The sequence below is a fragment of the Protobothrops mucrosquamatus genome, unplaced genomic scaffold (assembly GCF_001527695.2).
Source record: "Protobothrops mucrosquamatus isolate PMUCROS unplaced genomic scaffold, P.Mucros_1.0 scaffold1246, whole genome shotgun sequence".
NCBI classification, from domain to species: Eukaryota; Metazoa; Chordata; class Lepidosauria; order Squamata; family Viperidae; genus Protobothrops; species Protobothrops mucrosquamatus.
Window position 1 is genome coordinate 1200 of NW_015387453.1, and position 20798 is coordinate 21997.

Consider the following 20798-nt stretch of genomic DNA (forward strand, 5'->3'; position numbering starts at 1 on the left):
TCTTCCAGCTTCTCTGTCCTTTTCGATTGTAAGGAAAAGACACATTTCACCGACTTGGGTGAATATGTATAAGAGGCAAAGCTGGTGATAAAAATTTTCTCCCCTACCCAAAAATCTAGACATAAATTTGTAGATAATGTAATGCTTTTGATGATTGATTACTTAGTCCAGATATTATGTGGTTCCTTGGCATCTTCACTGTATAGATGAGCCACCGTTGAATGAGGGGCCATAACGATGGAAGCAAGTATTATTTTAAGCTTGTGAGCATGTGTAAAATCTTTCCCAACTCAGAGCATTCCTACAGAGCAAAGCTGAATCTACAAGCTGTTTTTAGGACCTTACATTTACAGTAGATTAATAGTTCTTTATCTTTCCATTCACAGTGGAGATGGGTACCTTTGACGACTCCTTCAGAGTCCTGGATGTAACTCGTTCTTTTTTTTTACAACCATGTCTTCTTATTAGATCAAAGATAACAAACTGAACAGAGACAAAATGCCCAAAGAAGAGGCAAAATCCATCTGGGATCGCAAGAAGGGAATGCCGGATTCCAAGCCACAAAATGGGGAATGCTTCCAAGAACTCCCTGCTCACAAGCTGAAGCACACAGAGCATGCTTTTGGGTAAGATATACACTCTTGGGCAAGGACGTTTACACTCGGACCCAATTGTTGCCTTTTATGGGTCTTATTGCAACAGGCTACACTGCTATGCAAAGGCTAAGGACGACTTTTTTGCATCACCTTGAAAAAGTATCTTGCTTTAACTTGACAGGGAACATAAATCAGCCTTCCCTAGTCTTGTAAATGGCCGTTGCTTAATCTTGCAAGTATTATTACTCGGTTGATATTCATATCCAGTTAGCTTTAAACTGGGAAATCTATCTATCTATCTATCTATCTATCTATCTATCTATCTATCTATCTATCTATCTATCTATCTATCTATCTATCTATCTATCTATCTATCTTCAACATGCACTGTATCAGCATGGTTGATCACAATCCATAACTTCAATGAGGTCTTAATTCTGCAGTAGAATCATAGAAATGTAGCGCTAGAAGGGACCTTGAAGATCTTCTAGTCCAGGGGCAGGCAACCTTGGCTCTTTTATGACTCGTGGACTTCAACTCCCAGAAGGCTCAGGAATTCTGGGAGTTGAAGTCCACGAGTCATTAAAGAGCCAAGGTTGCCTACCCCTGTTTTAGTCCAACTCCCTGATCAAAGGCAGGAGTCCTTATACCATCCTGGACAAATAGTTGTAGATGGATTTCAAGTGATGGTGATAATAATACAAAAAAGGAAGAAAACAGAAATACAAAATAACAAAAAACCTTATTGGCATAAATTAATTTTTTCAGCCTAATTTTTAAACAGATCATGAAACCCTGGACACACAAATAATATAATATTTCTATTATCCAATAGAAAGGGTTAATCTGAGATAGCTCTACATTTTCAATACTGAACAACAGTTTTTCTTGCTTCCCCATGCTTGATAAGTCACTTCTAAGTTCTACTTTTTTGAATATAATTCAAAAGTACACCATCATCTTTTAAAATGTAGTGTAATACCCTAGTAAGAGGTTTATGGATATCAAACCAAAATGGGGCAATAATATTCCTTTATCCATTTTTCCAGCATAATAAAATTAATAGCTAGCCATTTTTAAATGTTCTCTGGGATAGAATATGGAAAATAACCTTTTTTTGAAAATCCTGGGATACTGCAATTGGCTGTACATGTGGGCCAGTTTCCAAGTGCCCCAAATACGGTCATGTTTTCTGTGGGGCGGCCCTCAGAACTTAGAAACTGGGTCGTAAGTAGTTCTGGAAAGGTCTAATGCAGCTTTGAATGGTCAAGAGGGAGTCAGGCTATTCTCCAAAGCCCCTGAAGGCAGGACAAGAAGCAACGGATAGAAACTAATCAAGGAGAGAAGCAACCTAGAACTAAGGAGAAATTTCCTGACAGTTAGAACAATTAATCAGTGGAACAACCTGCCTCCAGAAGCTGTGAATGCTCCAACACTGGAAGTTTTTAAGAAACTGGACATCCATTTGTTTAAAAAAGTATAGGGTTTCCTGCCTGAGCAGGGGGTTGGATTAGATGACCTCCAAGGTCCCTTCCAACTTTATTATTATTATTATTATTATTATTATTATTATTATTATTATTATTATTATTATTATTATTATTATTATTACTACTACTACTACTACTACTACTACTACTACTACTACTAAGTCATGGATTACCTGTACTTACTGCTTACCTTCATTTATATAAGTCTATTGATTGATGCAAATGGCTCCCATCTCAGTGTTCCTTACTGAAGTCGTGGTTAGATTACACAACTGCTTTGCTTTAACCCCTCATTCCTTTCTCATGAGGAAGAGGCCCAAAGGAGGGTCGCCCAGGTGTAATGCAAGCTTTGCCTCCTGGTGTTGCACCCGCATACCAAAGGGAAGAAACTTGCATTGAGAGTGAGTGTTGCTGCTTTTTTTGTTTTTTGATCCTGGGGACAACCTTGCTCAAAATTATCCTCTACTTTTAAAATATATTTTACTTATTATCTTTCTAACCCATCGGAATCAACGGCTCCCAGTAAAGGCTGTTGTTAAATGAATTTTGCTCCATTTTATCACTTCCCCACACACACACACAGTTAAATGAATCGCTGCAGTTGTTAAATGAAATCATGCAACCGTTAAGCGAATCTGTCTTCCCCCATTTTGATTTTGCTAGTTGAAAGCCAGCTAGGAAGGTTACAAATGGCGAGATCACCCTGGGGAAATGCAACTGTCATAAATAGAGGCCAAGTGCCTGAATTTTGATCACGTGACCATGGGAATGCTACAATAGCCATAAGGGTGAAAAATAGTCATAGGTGACTTTTTTGGTGCTGTTGTAACTTCAGATAGCAATAGTAATAGCACTTAGATTTATATACCACTTCATAACGCTTTACAGCCCTCTCTGTAAGCAGTTTATAGAGTCAGCCTATTGCCCCCAATAATCTGGATCCTCATTTTATCAACTTCGGAAGGAGGGATAGCTGAGTCAACCTTGAATCGGTCAGGATCGAACTGCCAAATTGCCTGCAGCCAGGAGTTAGCAGAAGTAGCCTGCAGTACTGCATTCTAACCACTGCGCCACCAGGCTCTGGTCACTAAACGAATGGTTGTACGTTGAAGATTATCTGTATTTGAAAAAGCAGTCGTTATAAAGAGGATTTGGATTTTGATGTTTTAAAACGGAGAGAGCCCTTGAAACCAAGATCTGCCTTAGGAAGAGATACCATCCACAGCTGTACCCCATCTCTAGTGGGGTTTATAATTCTTTCTTCAGGGTGAAGAAGAATCGGTGAGCGACAGGTGGCTTCTTCTTCGTAAAATGTTTCTCTTTCTTTCTCAGCCGACCGGGGTTCAAAACCACACCGGGATCCGAAGACGCCAAGCCCCAGGTGGAAGCCGGCAAGAGAGTCGAGGAGTTGCGCCGTCGGCGGGGTGAAAATGAGAGTGAAGAATTTGAGAAGCTGAAGCAGAAGCAACAAGAGGCGGCGGTGGAACTGGAGGAGCTGAAGAAGAAGCGTGAAGAACGGAGGAAGATTCTGGAAGACGAAGAACAGAAAAGGAAGAAAGACGAGGCGGAGAGGAAAGCTCGGGAAGAGGTAACAAAGCTGGTGCGTTCAGAAAGAGAGCAAGGATGTGTCTCTGGGTTTCAGATTTAACTGGCTTTGCACAGGGCACCTAATTAGATAAGTTAAAGACCCCAACAGATGCAGTTTGGCCTAGCGGTTAAGTAATCAGGCTAGCAACCAGGAGATGGTGAGTTCTAGTCCCGTCTAAGGCATGAAACCCAGTTGGGTAAACTCTGGGCCAATCACCAAAAGTTTGCAAATTCTAGTCTTGCGTTAGGCGTGAAAGCTGGCTGGGTAGTTTGGGGCCAATCACCAGGAGATTGTGAGTTCTAGCCCTGCCTTAGTCATGAAAGCCGGCTGGGTGACTTTGGGCCAGTCACCAGGAGACTATAAATTCTAGTCTTGTCTTAGTCATGGAAGCCGATGGAGTGTTTTTGAGCCAGTCCCTCTGTCTCAGCCCAACCCACCTCACAGTTTGTTGTTGTAGGGAAAATAACAAGAGGAAAGATATTAGGTAAGTTTGCCACCTTGAGCTATTTATAAAAATAATAAAGACGGGGTATAAATAAATAAAATAAATTCACACAACCTGGTAGGCATGGCTGGTGTTGATTTTTGAACGTGTGTCTTAGCATTGTTGTGTAAATCTAACCTTCTAGTTAATCTGTAATTCACTATACCATATTAAGAAAGAAAACAGGTTAGTTCAGAGACAAATAAGCATGTTGCAGCCAAAAGTGATAGAGCAGTTTAATTCTGACTTAGGGTGATATGTGAATCTGCTACTCTCTTTGTAGGCAGCATTTGGTGTGTTTCGACTCGGCGGTGGTTTATTCAATTTTAGCTTAGCAGAGTGAATGCATGAAGTTCCAAGAAGCGATTCTGTGTGATATGTTTGGATTAATATACTGCATGGACACTTCCATTGTGGGTTGTAAACCATGTGTCCAGTCCTTTACTCCATCTTTCTTGTTCTGCAATATATTGGAAATATCCATTTTTATTCCCAGAGTCTGAGAATTCCAGGGGTCTCCAACCTTGGCAACTTTAAGACTTGTGGACTTCAACTCTGAGAATTCCTCAGCCAGCTTTGCTGGCTGAGGAATTCTGGGAGTTGAAGTCCACAAGTCTTAAAGTTGCCAAGGTTGAGGACCCCTGCTTTACTCCATCTTTCTTGTTCTGCAATATTTTGGAAATACCCATTTTTATTCCCAGAGTCTGAGAATTCCAACACTGTAGTTTTGAGTTTAGAATCATGAATGAACCAGGGCACTGATTTATTTAACATACCATATTTGAAACATATTATGACTTAGCACAATGGGCATTTAATTGGTCTCTTGTTCCATCTTTTTGTATGATCTCCAGCAGTCATGCCCACCCTGGAACCACTAAGATGTGTTGCTAATTAAATGAACATACAGATTAGTTATCTATGAATTGTATCCAAAAACTGGACACATTTTGAACATTATTTAAAAGCAACTGTCCATATCCATATTTGCATAGAAACTGACACAGACAGTGATCAGGCATTGAATGTAAGACGTCTACACTGTTTGATGGTAGGTTTAGATGTCTCAGGTTTTATGTACATTTTTGTGTAATGGTGGCTAGTAGTAGTTTGTGCATCTGAAAATTTCATCACAATGACAAAACCAATTTTTGTGATGAACTATTGCATGCTCTGCCCTGTGGGACATGTTTCTGATGCCACAATACATATACAAAGTGTTAAATCTTGCATCACAACTGTTCTTTCATTATTTGCTCCTCTTTGTTGATACCCAACACCAGCTGGGCTTGTTACTTTATTGCCACTTTCGAATCTTAAGGATTAGTTAAAATTGCTGATATAGGCAATTAAATGGTTCCCTCCTATGTTGTTGTTGTTGTTGTTTTGGCAGGAAGAGAAAAGGCGGCTGAAGGAAGAAATTGAGAGAAGAAGGGCAGAAGCCGCTGAGAAACGCCAGAAGATGCCAGATGAAGCCCAGGGTGAAGAGAAGAAGCCTTTCAAATGTTTCACTCCAAAAGGTTCTGCTCTCAAGGTAAGGCTCCTTCCAGCTGCTGATGCCACATCATTTGGATCAAGTATCTGTGAAAGACATTCCAGTTGTCATCATGATGGTTGTACAAAAATCAACCCTGTGCATTGCATGTGCTGATATAACAACACCCAGAAGCATCGTTATATAACGCAGCTGCATCTTCTGAATCCATTGCTCCTCTATTCTGTGCAAAGCTCTTAGACCAGTGGTGGTGAACCTATGGCACAGGTGCCACAGAGCCCTCTCTGTGGGCGCACGTGCCATTGACCCAGCCTTGCCTCCTCCCGTGACCCCCTCCTCTCCAGCAGCCCCCCTGAAGGAGAGTCGCCCTCGAGTGTGGCCCACACGGAGCAGCGCAGCCAAGGACATGGCAGCCAGGCAACATAGACAAAACTCTGCCCTCACACCCCATCATGCAGTTGATGCTGCAGGGCGCAGGCAGAGGGTGTGGCTGCCATAGTGCTGCTGGGCTACCTGGGTGATCTGCGGCAGGCCCTGGAGGTGGTGAGTGGTCCTGTGGGCAGCCGGGGTGGGGAATGGGGGGGGCAGAGCGGGGCGGGCAGGGGGTGGAGCGGGGGTGGGGCCAGTTTTTGGGCACTCGGTCTCTAAAATGTTCACCATCAATGTCTTAGACTTTTGTGTGTTAGGACTTCTTTAGTCACAACAATTATATGTCAAAACAAAGCTTGAGAGAGAGGGAGGTACCAATATTCACCATCCTGGTGGAAAAAAGGTTTTGCATGCTGAATGAATTGGGCAGACTTCAAAAAACTCAAAGAACTTTCTGGAAATTGAATTACGGTAGAGAGGGAACAATGACGGTCTCATCCATGCAAGGACTGAGTTCCGTTAGAATGTATATTTCTTCTTTTTAGTGGGAACAGTCACTGAAAACACAAAAGATGACCTCATTATTTTGACTACAGTGGTACCTTGGTACTTCTCATTAGTTGATTCCAGGAGGCACGATGAGTATCAAAAATGATGAGTATCAAACCACTTTTTCCCATAAGGATTATAATTATAATGTGTTCCCAAATCAAAGACAATGCACATTTTAAAGGCAATATGTAAAAAGATAGGGTTGTATATCAATACACATAAGAGATAAACCTAAAATGAATACATCACTTAAATATGAGCCAACAATGTGCTGCAGCTGCCAAAAAAGCCAACACAATGCTAGGCTGCATTAACAGGGATAGAATCAAGATCACGTGAAGTATTAATACCACTTTATAATGTTTTGGTAAGGCCACACTTGGAATACTGCATCCATTTTTGGTCACCATGATGTAAAAAAGATGTTGAGACTCTAGAAAGAGTACAGAGAAGAGTACAAAGATGATCAGGGGACTGGAAACTAAAACACATAAAAAACAGTTGCTGGAATTGGGTATGTCTAGTTTAATGAAAAAGCAGGGGTGACATGATAGCAGTGTTCCAGTATTTGAGGGGCTACCACAAAGAAGAGGGAGTCAAGCTATTCTCCAAAGCGCCGGAAGGCAGGACAAGAAGCAATGGATGGAAACTAATCAAAGAGAGAAGCAACCTAGAACTAATGAGAAACTTCCTGACAGTTAGAATAATTAATCAGTGGAACAACCTGCCTCTAGAAATTGTGAATGCTGCAACACTGGAGATTTTTAAGAAGAGATTGGACAACCATTTGTCTGAAATGGTATAGGGTTTTCTGCTTGAGGAGAGGGTTGGACTACAAGACCTCCAAGGTCCCTTCCAACTCTCTATTCTATTCTATTCTATTCTATTCTATTCTATTCTATTCTATTCTATTCTATTCTATTCTATTCTAATCATTGATATTAGTGTAACTCTTGTCCCGTGGCGAGTTGTGCCGTGGCGAGGTGGCTGTGGTGAGTTGTCCTAGACCAGTGATGGCGAACCTTTTAGAGACCGAGTGCCCAAACTGCAACCCAAAACCCACTTATGCATCGTTGAGTGCCGGGTGGGTATGGCCCATTGGTTGGGTGTGGCCAATTGGGTGGGCGTGGCTGCGGTGGTAATGGCAGACTAGGCGGGACTAAAAAGTTTAATCAATCAATTCCAATTTTGCAAGATCTTTTTTTTTCCCGCGAGAAGTTGAAATTGACTGATTGAACCTTTTTTTTTTTTTGCACATGGCGGCGGAGGCCTAAAGCGAAAAGGTTTTATAAAACCCATCTGAAGGTCTAGGACTGCGGCAATGGTGCACATGCCCACAGAGAAGGCTCTGAGTGCCGCCTCTGGCACCCGTGTCATAGGTTCACCACCACTGTCCTAGACGCACCTGGTGACTTTTGGAGAAGAGGAGGGGATAATTGCACAACTATTTTTGGATTTTCTTAAGATGGATTAGAATTGGACTGCTACAACATTCTCTGCCTTGGCTGGGTTCTTTCATGATGTATCTTTTGTGAATCTAGGCAAATATAGCTTATTACATAAACCATGGCTTAGTGTGAAGCATGAAACTGTATGTTGATGGACTTTTACCATTCATTTTATCTCATAGGATTTCACCTTATTGTTTTTATGAATAGAATAACATCAAATTTCGAAAACAGAATTAAAAAAAAAAAAGACTGGAGTTCAACTTCCTAATTTAAGGCAAAGCGCAAGAGCATTTTCTTAATGCTATGCTTTCCATCTTATTTTACAGATATATTTTGTAATTCTGTTTACCGTATGTTTCTTACCAATTTTCAGTCGTGGGCATGTTGTTGGCTTGCTGTTGTGATGACTTTTGTTTCCTAAGAGTGTGTATAGTGTTGCTCAGTCACTGGCCTCTTTGTTCTACTGAATCCTGTTAGCAGATGAGTCTCACTACACCAAACAGAAAAGAAACAACGATTATAATATTATATTATGTGATAGCATATTTATACTGCTCTTTGAATAAAAAAAAACAAGCCAGCCAATAGCATTAAAACTGCCAGCAAAAGGAGATACAAGACTGATAAATATGAATGTTTTGTGCAACTAGCTCTGTCCCTAGTATAGAAATGAGAACTCTTTCCAAGGAGAACATTACAAAGATGCTATAGCTGAAAACACCTTTTTATATATCACTACTTTCATGGGTAAAAGCTGGGCTATAAAAAGAATTGTAAAAGTTAGGATGCAGATTTAATTGAAACAAACTTTCCTTTAGTCAGATACTTAACCATATGCTTGCCTAAAGCACTTTTCTAATTCTGAACAAACCTGCAGTGTAACAAGCACACTTCAATTTTACACATACATTTTAGAGCTAATACTGAAACAGTTTTAAAGCATTGTGAAGGCATTCAAGGGTTGAGAAATCATATGGACTGCTGAGTTCTGGACATGCCGAACAAGGAAGTTTATATTTGCTTTAACTAAAATTAAATCACTCAATCTTTTCTACCAGGAGTTGCAAAATCTATACCTGGTGTCCTGACATTTCTGAAGCAACATGTATTGTTGGTTTGGGGAAAGTGTGGATTTTGAAATGAAAATGCAAGTCATGAAAAAAGAGCAGAACATCTGGGACCTGTTTCAGATGCAAAGAACTTCGACATCTAATTATTCACCCCCTCCCTCTATATAAAAAGCCACACAGATTATCCACAGATAGTAATCCATTAATCCATGTGTAGCGTTTTCTTGTATGTGCTTGCAGGTTAAAGCAAAAATAAGAGCAACAAGAACTTGCTACACCTGGTGGCTTGCAAGTGTTATCAATGTGGGAAATTTGTAATGTTTAAACAACTCTTAAGAGAGTTGAGATGATGGAAAAACAAACTTTACTTCTGTTCTGCTGCCCTCTGGTGACTCTGAAAAGCAGCACAACATCATGGTATGGTAGTCCTCTTTGGACAATCAATCTAGAGATTCAAGAATTCTTTAATCTTAACATTCCAGTTTGTGACAATTAAGATTTCTCAATTCATCAGGCAATTTTGTTTATGAAATCTTTCACTTCTTTCCTCTGTATTTTAGAATGGGTTCCTCCTGTCTTGTTTTAAACAAGTTCCCCATCATATCTCAAATATAATCCCATGGTTCAACACTGATTTTTAATCAGGGTACTAAAGTAGAGTAGTTGATAAGTTTGGGACTGTATTATAGATAGAACTGTGCAGTGAAAAGATTAGACAAGAAGCTAGGTGGTTCGTTTTTTAAAAAACAAAATAATACTTGGGATTGTGACATTTTTAGAACTGATGGTCAAATTATTTCCTCAAGTTATCTCAGGTAGTTTGATGTTTTTGGCTTCACTCTGTTAGTAACTTTTATCAAAGGAGATTTCAAGAACCATCTGCATAATCAGTAATGCAGATGCTAAGAAGAGGCAGCCCTGGTCTAATGTATATGGATAGTTCAAGCGAGATGTGCTTCCAACAACATCTGACATCACTTTTTAGTCTTCTAACATATAGTTTTGTCACCTGATAAATGTGAAAGAGGATGTCAGACTGGGGGGAGAGGGATGTCAGAATGGAGTGACATGCATTTTAGACCCCTAAATATTTTTGGAGAAACAAAAACAGAAGGCTGCTGTTTTCAGTTCTTTAACTTTTGCAACATCTGGTTTCATTTCTGGATGGAGGCTGCATGTGGAGTGATTCTGCTTTTCTTTCCTGTCCTGGGGTGACTTTTTAAAGCTACTTCATTTTAGCATTATTGCTCTGTTAATTTTTTTTCTTACAAACTCTGTGACATTTTAGGATCCGAAGTTGGCCCTCAGTGTAAGTGTAAGGCCCTGATCCTTCTCTCCATTTCATTGTGCTGTTGCTGTGATGTGTGCTACACACTTGCTATATTTGTTGCATATATGTGAACCATTGCATTATTGAAACCTCTTCCAGGTTCTGTGATATTTGTAGATCTCCCTTTTATTTACTTCTCTGCCTCTTTTCTTTAGATAGAAGAACGTGCAGAGTTCTTGAACAAATCCGCCCAGAAGAGGTAAAGAGCTCAAACATAAAGAAAAAGGTTATAATGAAAGTTTAATGCACGGGATATGAACTGACAAGTCTCTGTCATTTCATTCTTTTCACAGTGGCCTGAAACCTACTCACACGACTCCAATTGTCTCCAAGATAGACAGTAGGCTGGAACAATATACCAGCGCAATTGAGGTGAGTGGCTTTCATCTTCTCAATTTCCCATGTTCTTCTGATTGACCACTGTGCTCAGGACAAATCAAACATTTTTCATAGACCATGATTTCTTAAAAACATGTCATTAAATACTCTGGAATTCCTTGGAAGAGATGGAGCAATGAATATTTATTTAAACTTTTCTGTCTCAACGTATGATGTACAGATTAGCCTGTTGAGTAGGACCCAGAGAGACCCAGCTTTAAGACTGTCTTCAACCATGGAAACTCATTTGGGCCAGTTGCCCTCGGTCAACCCAACTTACAAAGATTTTTGTAGGGAGAAATTATATACTGCCTTAAGCTTCTGGGGGTGGCACAGTGGCTCAATGGTTAAGATGCTGGGCTTGCCGGGTAGAAAGCTGGCAGCCCAGGTTCAAGTCCCCAGCACCATGTGACATCCTCTCCTCAGCTCCTGCTAACCTAGCAGGTCGAAGCATGCAAATGCAAGTAGATAAACAGGCACCACTTCGGTGGGAAGGCAATAGCACTCCATGACATCATGCTGGCCACATGACCATGGAAATGTCTTTGGATAGCACCGGCTCAATGGCCTTGAAATGGAGATGAGAACCATCCGCTATGGTCGGCAACGACTAGCACAGGGGTAGGCAACCTTGGCTCTTTTATGACTCGTGGACTTCAACTCCCAGAATTCCTGAGCCAGCCATTCTGAGGGGAAAGGGAGAGGTTTCCAAGCTCAGCCATGCTGGCTCAGGAATTCTGGGAGTTGAAGTCCACGAGTCATAAAAGAGCCAAGGTTGCCTACCCCCGTGCTAGCAGAATAAAATCTGCAGGGATTCCTTTACCCTTTTTAAGCTTCTGGAGAAAGGTGGGATAAATCTGGCAAACAAATAAAGTACATTTCATTCAAATACCCCATTTGCTTAAGCTCCCCTCACTGCCTGAGCCTTTGTTTCAGTCTTCCTTTCAGCGGCCTTTGTGTGAAGTGTATTTAAGAGATCAACTTAAGATGAACTTGGGGAAATCGTTGTGGATTTATTTTGGCCATCGGTCCTTCTGATTGTTGGTTTGAACGTTGGTGAGATTGAGCCAGGCTGTAGCCCAATAGCAGCTGGTAAAGTAGGAGGATGAAAAAAGAGCAGGAGGAAGAGGAGGAGAAGAGTGGTGGCCCATTGGGGCAGCTATCCTGACTCACCAGTTGCTTCTTCCAGGGCAACAAAGCTCCGAAGGCCGCCAAGCCAGCTGCCTCTGACCTCCCAGTTCCTGCTGAGGGAGTGCGCAACATCAAGAGCATGTGGGAGAAAGGCAATGTATTTTCATCACCCTCTGGAACGGGGACACCCAATAAGGTACATGCCATCCTTCAGACCTTCCTGCCCCTGTGTCTGGCTCTGCAGTTCCCAGGTCAGTCAAGGCAAGGCATATAAATAAGACCTGAGGTAATTAGTGAAAATGCAGATTCTGAACTTCAAACAGGAAAGGAAGTTTTGCTTTTTGAAAGGTATTTTTTAATTCTGTTTGTGAGATGGTGTTTCACGGAGACATCGCTCTGAGTATTGAAGCTGTGAAACAAAGCTTTGGCATAAGAGTTCATGGATTGGTAAACTTCTCAACTGTAGGACTTCAAGGTTCTCATACGTGTTCTTGTGAAGTTGCACAGATGTTTATGAGATTTAGCACTCTTACAGACTAAGACATATAGATTTGGGTGATCAGCTGTTGCAATCTGTAGTGCTGTTATTTCTTACCATGAAGCGTCCAGTTCTATTTACAAACAAATGTTCTGCAGGAAACAGCTGGGCTAAAGGTTGGAGTCTCCAGTCGCATCAATGAATGGTTAACTAAGACCCCAGAAAACAACAAATCAGCTGCTTCAAAACCATCCGTGAGTATTTGTTCCTCTTTTTTTTCATAAAATGCTCCTCTTTTTTTATCATAAAATAAAATAGAAGCTTAATAACTTTTGCAGGAAAGAAAGAGAACTTCAGTACTATTTTGGTAGATATTACTGGCTTCGGATTTTGGGATGCTCATCCACATTAGCTTATCTTTATTTCAATAATTTCTTGTCCTTGCCATCATCACTGATTGATTGCCCAGGCAGTTGACAGAGGAGTTCAGGGTTTTAGTCTAGTGCTGTCTTAGAACAGAACAGACAAGTAGTCAGCACATCATGGATAATGCAGGATTTGGTGTATATTTGAACCTATTGAACCAAAGCGCCTGAGGGCAGGACAAGAAGCAACGGGTGGAAACTGATCAAGGAGAGAAGCAACCTAGAACTAAGGAGAAACTTCCTGACAGTTAGAACAATTAACCAATGGAACAACCTGTCTCCAGAAGCGGTGAATGCTCCAACACTGAAGTTTTTAAGAAAAAACTGGACAGCCATTTGTCTGAAATGGTATAGGGTTTCCTGCCTGAGCAGGGGGTTGGACTAGAAGACCTCCAAGGTCCCTTCCAACTGTATTATTATTATTATTATTATTATTATTATTATTATTATTATTATTATTATTATTATTATTATTATTATTATTATTATTATTATGGATCATCGCAGAGTCAGCCAGATGTTCAGACTGGATTTGGCATTTTGTCTACCTATCGAGTCCTTACCCAGGACCTGGGATAGGCAAATATGGATGTTTGATGGTATTACAGATATCGTCGCAGGATGAAAGCAGTTCCTAGTAAGGCCGCCTTTTGCAATTGACTAATGGCGAATTTGTCAATGCCAATGGTGTTCAAGTGGTGCTCCAGTTGTTTTGGGATTGCACCCAAGGCGCCTATTACTATTGGTACCACCCTTGCTTGCTTTTGCCACAGTCTTTCTATTTCTATTTATAGGTCTTTGTATTTTGTTATCTTCTCCAGTTGTTGTTGTTGTTGTTGTTGTTGTTATTTCCTACCATTTGTGAATGAGAAAAACTGTAATGTGAGAACTCAGTGTTCAGAAGGTTGTCCCTGTTTTGAGTTTACCAAGGGCATCCTTACTCAACCTGATGTTCTCCAGCATGTTTAGACCATATTTTTTTTATAATTTGCAACCAAATAGAAATTGCAATCTACTGTTGGAGCTAAAATAGTGGTTTAGATAGCTGTGATATGGTATCAATCTGCTGTTTCTACATTCTTCTCTATTCAAAACTAGCAGCCAGATGTTCATAAGCTCAGAGATAAATATTTCATATAAGAAGGCTGGACATTATAAGTGGACTATAGTAGAATTATTCACAGAAGTGAGTTGATACTAATCTGTCCTTTCTCTCCATTCCTTCTTTCTCAGTCAACTGCTTTCTTCTCTTCCCTCTTTCACCACCATCTTCTTGGCTGGAATTCTCTATATATCTCCGTTGTTCTGTTCTTCTTTCGGATTGACTGTTTGCTTTTAAACTGAGTCAGGTAAATCAGTTTTAAAACTCTTCTGCAACACCATGACCTTCCAGTTCCAGCCCATTTATGTATGTCCAGTTATCTGTGGACCTATTATTTTGAAAGAAATGATTTAAAAGTCTCATGATTTCACCTTTGGGGAAAGTTTATCTAAATAGCACGAAGTTTTATATATATATATATTACCCCGTTCTTTGTTTCAAATGCTTCCTTTGTTTTCTTTTGGAAACAGGACTTACGACCTGGAGATGTATCTGGCAAACGCAACCTTTGGGAAAAGCAGTCGGTTGAGAAGACCCCTTCTCCATCAAAGGTGACCACCCCATCTGTTCCTGTTCCATTTTGGGGAGTGGGGTGGTGGTGTAATCTCTGAAGTCCCCTTCAACTGCCCTGCTGAATTTCACTGACATAATTGCCAAAGCAACCTAGAACTAAGGAGAAACTTCCTGACAGTTAGAACAATTAACCAGTGGAACAACCTGCCTCCAGAAGCGGTGAATGCTCCAACACTGGAGGTTTTTAAGAAGAGACTGGACAACCATTTGTCTGAAATGGTATAGGGTTTCCTGCCTGAGCAGGGGGTTGGACTCGATGACCTCCAAGGTTCCTTCCAACTTTACTACTACTACTACTACTACTACTACTACTACTACTACTACTACTACTACTACTACTATTATTATTATTATTATCATCATCATTATCCTCCTCCAACTGTTTATTTACAAAGACATCCAGCCCACAAAGGGGAACTGATCAATAGACAGGCCTATTATAGTTTATTTTATCTCTCATTCATTGCATTCTTTGTACACCATATCCACGTCGTTAAGATCTACCAACCAAAAAATGAAAAATAAAAATCCAGTATGTACTGCTAATAAACACTTTATGTTTCTCTAACCTTTTTTTTTTAATTTCTCTTTTCTTGAATCAGGTCACAGCAGCAGGAAGGAAGCTGGAGACCAATGGTAAGCAAAAGCGAGCATTTCAGTGTCTGGGATCAGGTGTGGCCTGAACAAGGGGCCCAAGCCTCAATTTTGGAATAATATTAATAGGATTGTCAGACAGTCTCCCCTCCCCAGTGGCCTGTCCCTGATAGCAAATGGGGCTCTTTGGCTGGAATCTGTAAGAGACAAACAGCAGATCCTTCAGATTCCTGGCTAGTTTCAAAGCCTCTGAAGATGTGAGCTACCCATTGAATATTGTATTGTTCTTCCTACGGTCCTCTTTATTGTTGCTGTATCTTCAACTCAGCTCCCCTTTTACGTAGTATTCCTGCTACTGTCTTTCCTGCCCTCCAACATTGGGTAAATTTGCCTGTGAATTGGCTCACCTATCACGTGAAGCTATGATTGGCTTGGCCATAGGTGAATAAACTATCATTAGATGGGTTTGCTCAACAAGATCCAATGTCATAACCATGGTTTGCATACAGCAGTGTCTGGGTCCATTTATAAACAAGAATCTAGCCAAGCCCTTTATAGGTTAATGTAAGATATATCATGGTCTTTCTGTTCACATTCCTGCCCACTACGAAGAAACAATTACTTTTATTTCCTTCCTGTTCAGCTCCTTACATGTCTAATTAAGCATCTCCAACTTAAGTAGGAATTAATGAGCCTTTTGAAATCTTTTAAATGGTTCTCTGCAGGATCCATTTCTTTTCAGGCATTATACCAGTACTGAGATATACTTACTTACCCAAGAATAAGCTGATTCAAACCCAATTTTGCAGTTCACTATACTAAAAGATTGCATTCCATATGAATGAGGAGGTAAAATTTGAGCTGGGAGCAGTAAAAAGTTATGGACCCTTTAAACATTAAGTTTAACTCAGCGGTTCTCAACCTATGGGTTGCGACCCCATTTGGGGTCGATCGACCATTTCACGGGGGTCGCCAAGCAAAGCTGTCTGCCATTTTTTTCCCCCTTTTCCGGCGGGTGCCTTACCTCCCTTGAGCTGGGCCAGCTGGTGGTCGGCCTGCTCCGTCTCTGCCGCTTGCCAGCTACGCCTCGGCCGGCACAGGGGGCAGAACCACACATGCGCGGCGCTCCCAGGCAGGGAAAGTCCTCGACTTACGACCGGTTGGGTAGTCCTCGACTTACAACCGGTTTAGTCCTTGACTTACGACCGGTTTAGTCCTCAACTTACGACCGGTTGGGGGTCGCAGCATTAAAAAGGTTGAGAACCACTGGTTTAACTAATCTGTCTTTTGAAAAGAAGCAATCAGTGGGTATTCTTTTAAAGGTAGTTAAGATTGAACCTATTGGAAATCAAAATCACATGAAATATTAATACTACTTTATAAATCCTTAGTAAAACCACACCTGGAATACTGCATCCAGTTTTGGTCACCACATTACAAAAAGATGTTGAGACTTTGGGAAAAAGTGCAAAGAAGAGCAATTAAGATGATTAAGGGCCTGGAGAGAAAAACATATGAAGAACAGTTGTAGGAATTGGGTATGTCTAGTCTAGGGAAAAGAAGGACTTGGGGTGACATGATAGCAGTATTCCAGTATTTGACAGGCTGCCACAAAGAAGAGAGAGTCAACCTATTCTCCTAAGCACCAGAAGGCAAGACAAGAAACAATGGATGAAAACTAATCAAGGAGAGATGCAATCAGGAATTAAGGAGAAACTTCCTAACAGTGAGAACAGTTAACCAGTGGAACAGCTTGCCTTCAGAAGTTGTGGGTCCTTCATTACTGGAGATTTTTAAGAAACTGAACAGCCACCTGTCTGAAATAGTACAGGGTCTACTGCTTGAGCAGAGAGTTGGACTAAAAAACCTCCAAGGTCCCTTCTAGTTCTATTCTGATTCTGATTCTTCTAGATTGTGGAGAATGAGCAAGAAAGAAAGATGGTATAGTCCTTAAAATTTGATTTTAGCATTGCAACCTAAGCAAGTCCTTGGACAAGTAAGGGTCTTCCAACTAAGCCCCAAATGGTGACATTTCTGGTGATTTGAGGCAACTCCACCACTTTTCTTTCTTTCAGCAGGTTTGAGACAATTTGAAAAGGAGCCTTAAGGAAGCCACCAATTACGCTGGACCAATTCGGTTTTCAAAAACAGAAGTGCTAAATTTGTCCTCTTCCTTTTATATATATTTATGTTTGTTTTTGTTGGTTTATTGCGGGGGGCGGGGCGGGGGGTTGGCTACATTATCCCAGTTTTTAAGGAAACCATGTATATTAGCACTGTATTTAATATTCAGTCTTAAAACATTTGTCTTAATAGTAGTGCCTTGTAACAAGAGCCTTATTCCTCAAAGAAATCCATGCTGTGAAAGAGAGACACTTCTACTGAAGAAGTCTAACAAACTGTGTGTCCAGACTAGAAACATTCAACATGTAGGAGAGGGACATCTGCTGTGCACACCTTCCACTTGTGAGTCCTGTCCCAAATAGGTGAGGCAAACACAGGGCCAGGATAGGCGGAACACAGGCTGGTCCATTCACAAGCAAAGCACCTGATCAGTGGGCCCTCAAGAGTCAAGGCAGAGTCAACTTCTTTGCTACTATTGACTTATTGTTGACTTGAGTGTAGAAAGGTTTGGTATAATTCCCTAAGCCTATCGTGGTCCATAGAACACTATATGATAGGTTCACCATCTTTGATGGTCCACCACCTTTGATAGAACGGTGGCCTTCTCCCCCTTTGCGCTCCAGCATCATATCACAGATTAAGAGGATGCCACGTATGTTGTTGGTGGAGTGGCTAATCCATCACTTACATTTTGCTTGGTACATACCTGTAAGCATCTTCTCCATCCATAAGGTCATGTGCAAAGCCAAGAAGTCTTACTTTCCATGAAAGGAAAGTAGGGGAGATGCAAGGAATGGGGCTGTATGGATCCCATACAAATATCCTTCCCATACCTAAGTGAGATGAGCCCCATTTTTTTTTCCTTTCAGCACTTTAGAGTAAGGCATGGAAGAAACATGCTGAGTTGGCCATTTCCTTCCGTAACTAGTCCATAATGAATTAGCATCATCAATACAACTTTCATAGTTTGAAGTAGCATTCCCCCGCTCCCTTTGGTAAGTTATAGTTAATACCTTGAATTTGGACAATGGCAATCAGCAGTGGTACTGATAATGTATCTCTCTCTTTTTTGTTTGTATTTTTTAAAAAATTAGTTAACAGTTTTAGAATATATACATTTCGCTTTTCTAAATGTTATGTATAAGGCACTACTAATGATAGAAGGCTTTTAATACTTATTTACTTCATTTAGCTATAAACGTACATAACTAGCCAATATCACAACTTTTTTTTTTAAAAAAAAGAATACACACCTTTTATATTAATATTCCATAATTGCCATTAGGGACATGGCAAGAGAAGTATTAGATTGTGTTTTTTAAAAAAAAATAATAAGATGAGCGAATAAAATTATAGTTTTAAAGAGGGAAGAAAAAAAAAGTTTTAGGTCATAGGTCACATGTATAAAACAATATAGCTAATTTATATAGAACTACCATAATTACCACACAAGAAATACATGCACACGCGCTGTTGGGTATCTTTTTTTTCCACTTTATTGCACACTGATTTTGCTTTTTATCAGGTCTGTATACACGTCTCACATTCTCGCTTTAGAAAATAAATAGGGCACCATCCTTCCTATTGCCATACAATTTTGTGCACAAGTATAGTAGCCCTTGGCCCTAGGTCAGGGGTAGGCAACCTTGGCTCTTTTATGACTCGTGGACTTCAACTCCCAGAATTCCTGAGCCAGCATGGCTCAGCTTGGAAACCACTCCCTTTCCCTTCAGCATGGCTGGCTCAGGAATTCTGGGAGTTGAAGTCCACGAGTCATAAAAGAACCAAGGCTGCCTACCCCTGCCCTAGGTGCACTAACCAAGGAGGGCAGAGGGTCACTTTCTGTAGCTTCCAGATGCATTGGAAATCTGAGGAGTTACAATCCCAACACATCTAGAAAATCTCATGTTGGGAAGGGCTACTTGATGCCCTTCAACCTTCTCCCTCCCTTCTCAAGAAGCCCAAAGCTAGAGAACAAGCACTTGCCGAATTCCAGGCAATGAGGAAGGCGGCTTCATTTGAACCCAGAAGCCTCTCCAGAGAGGATTATCTGGTGTGCCTCAGTCACTTCACCCCAAGTCTTTAACATCCATATTATTTGACCTGTATATAGTAAACCATAAAAGTTTTTTTTAAGTAAGTTTGAATTTACAAATCACATGATGATTAGGGTTGGTTTTTTTTACACCATACCTTGGGTGGAGTGAAGTGAGCTTTATTTAAAATTTATAGCCCACTCCAAATGCGACAATAGCTTGAGAATGGTTAATTTCTGTATACAGGTTTACATTTTTATTGCATCTGTTTGTCCTTTTTAGTTTTTATTTTTAAATGGAATATGGAATAGCGGTATCCAAGCTCCATTGCTTTTGTGAATCATCAAGTTTACATAATGAATTTCACTGGGGCTTACCGGCTGGATCAGAATCATAAAAGAAGAAGTCTTGGGTCTGTTTGTGGTTTGGCTTTGTTTTTTTAAATACACTTTGGAATCCTTACATCTGAATACCTACCATAAAACCAATATGCTGAATTTGTAATTCACAATAAATGGAGTTTGTCTGCCAGATGGATGGAGTGATTTTCTTTCTCAACCAGGGCTTTTGCATGACATCACCTTCATGTTTGTCTTGCATCTTCAGTCATTCTTTCTGAGAACAACACCACTTCAGTGCAATTACGCTGTACGGTTCATTCATTTTGTGTTCGATTTATATTCATTCAGGCCCGTTCATACCTGTCTCTGTTCTTGTTTTACCCACAAACAAGTAATAGCAATAGCACTTAGACTTATATACCGCTTCACAGTACTTTATGACTGCATTGGGATCACAATTTCTGCCTAAAGTCCTTGCAGTCCTAAGTCGAATCAGACCCAATTTTATGACAATTTTTATGGCATAAGGTCATTAAGTGAATTGCAGCTATTATTAAGCAAATTCAGCTTCCCCAATGGACATTTTTGCTAGCTAGAAATTTTGCAAATCACGATCATACGATCATAGGATGCTACAATCAGTCATAAATGCGAACTGGCTGTCAAGCAACCAAATTGCATTAATGTGACTGGGGCGAGGAGGGTGATGCAACAGTTGTAAGTGCAAATACAGGTTGTAAGTCATTTTTTTCCAAGGCCGTTTTAACTTTGACCCATTGTGAAACAAATGGTCGTAAGTTGAGGACTACCTCTACCTCTTAAGTAACCCTTTCCTCCTGCATTTGATTTACTATCATGTTTCTCTTGATATATTTGCCTCTCACTTGTGTACTGTACTGTAGGCCAGGACACTCATATACCACCATTTTTGCTTCTTTCAGCATTCCTTTCTTCTTTGTCTTCTATCAACATTTGCACATACAGTATTAAACAGTTTCCAGTTCCCTCTTTTAAATTTTCTGCCAGAATATACAAATTCATTTCCTTGTTCCAGTACTTCACCATTTACGTATGCATTCATTGTTCCTATTTTTCTGGTAAAATGAAACTACCTGTGTCTTTAGGGCATTTATTTTCAGATCTACACTCTTTTTGCTATATATTATCTTGGGAGGCCCACACAGTTTCCAG

At 40.5% G+C, this 20798-nt stretch overlaps 1 protein-coding gene across 1 annotated transcript; it reads left to right on the top strand.

The window, feature by feature from the left end:
• Positions 1-468: 468 nt before the first annotated feature.
• On the top strand, positions 469-17235 carry CALD1 (caldesmon 1; the record flags this gene model as incomplete). The annotated part of the gene is made up of 10 exons (XM_015821080.1): positions 469-626; positions 3419-3674; positions 5552-5692; positions 10581-10624; positions 10719-10797; positions 11993-12130; positions 12571-12666; positions 14410-14490; positions 15115-15148; positions 17182-17235. Coding segments are annotated over 10 exons (1059 nt in total), but the record flags the coding sequence as incomplete, so codon positions are not given.
• Positions 17236-20798: the final 3563 nt, after the last annotated feature.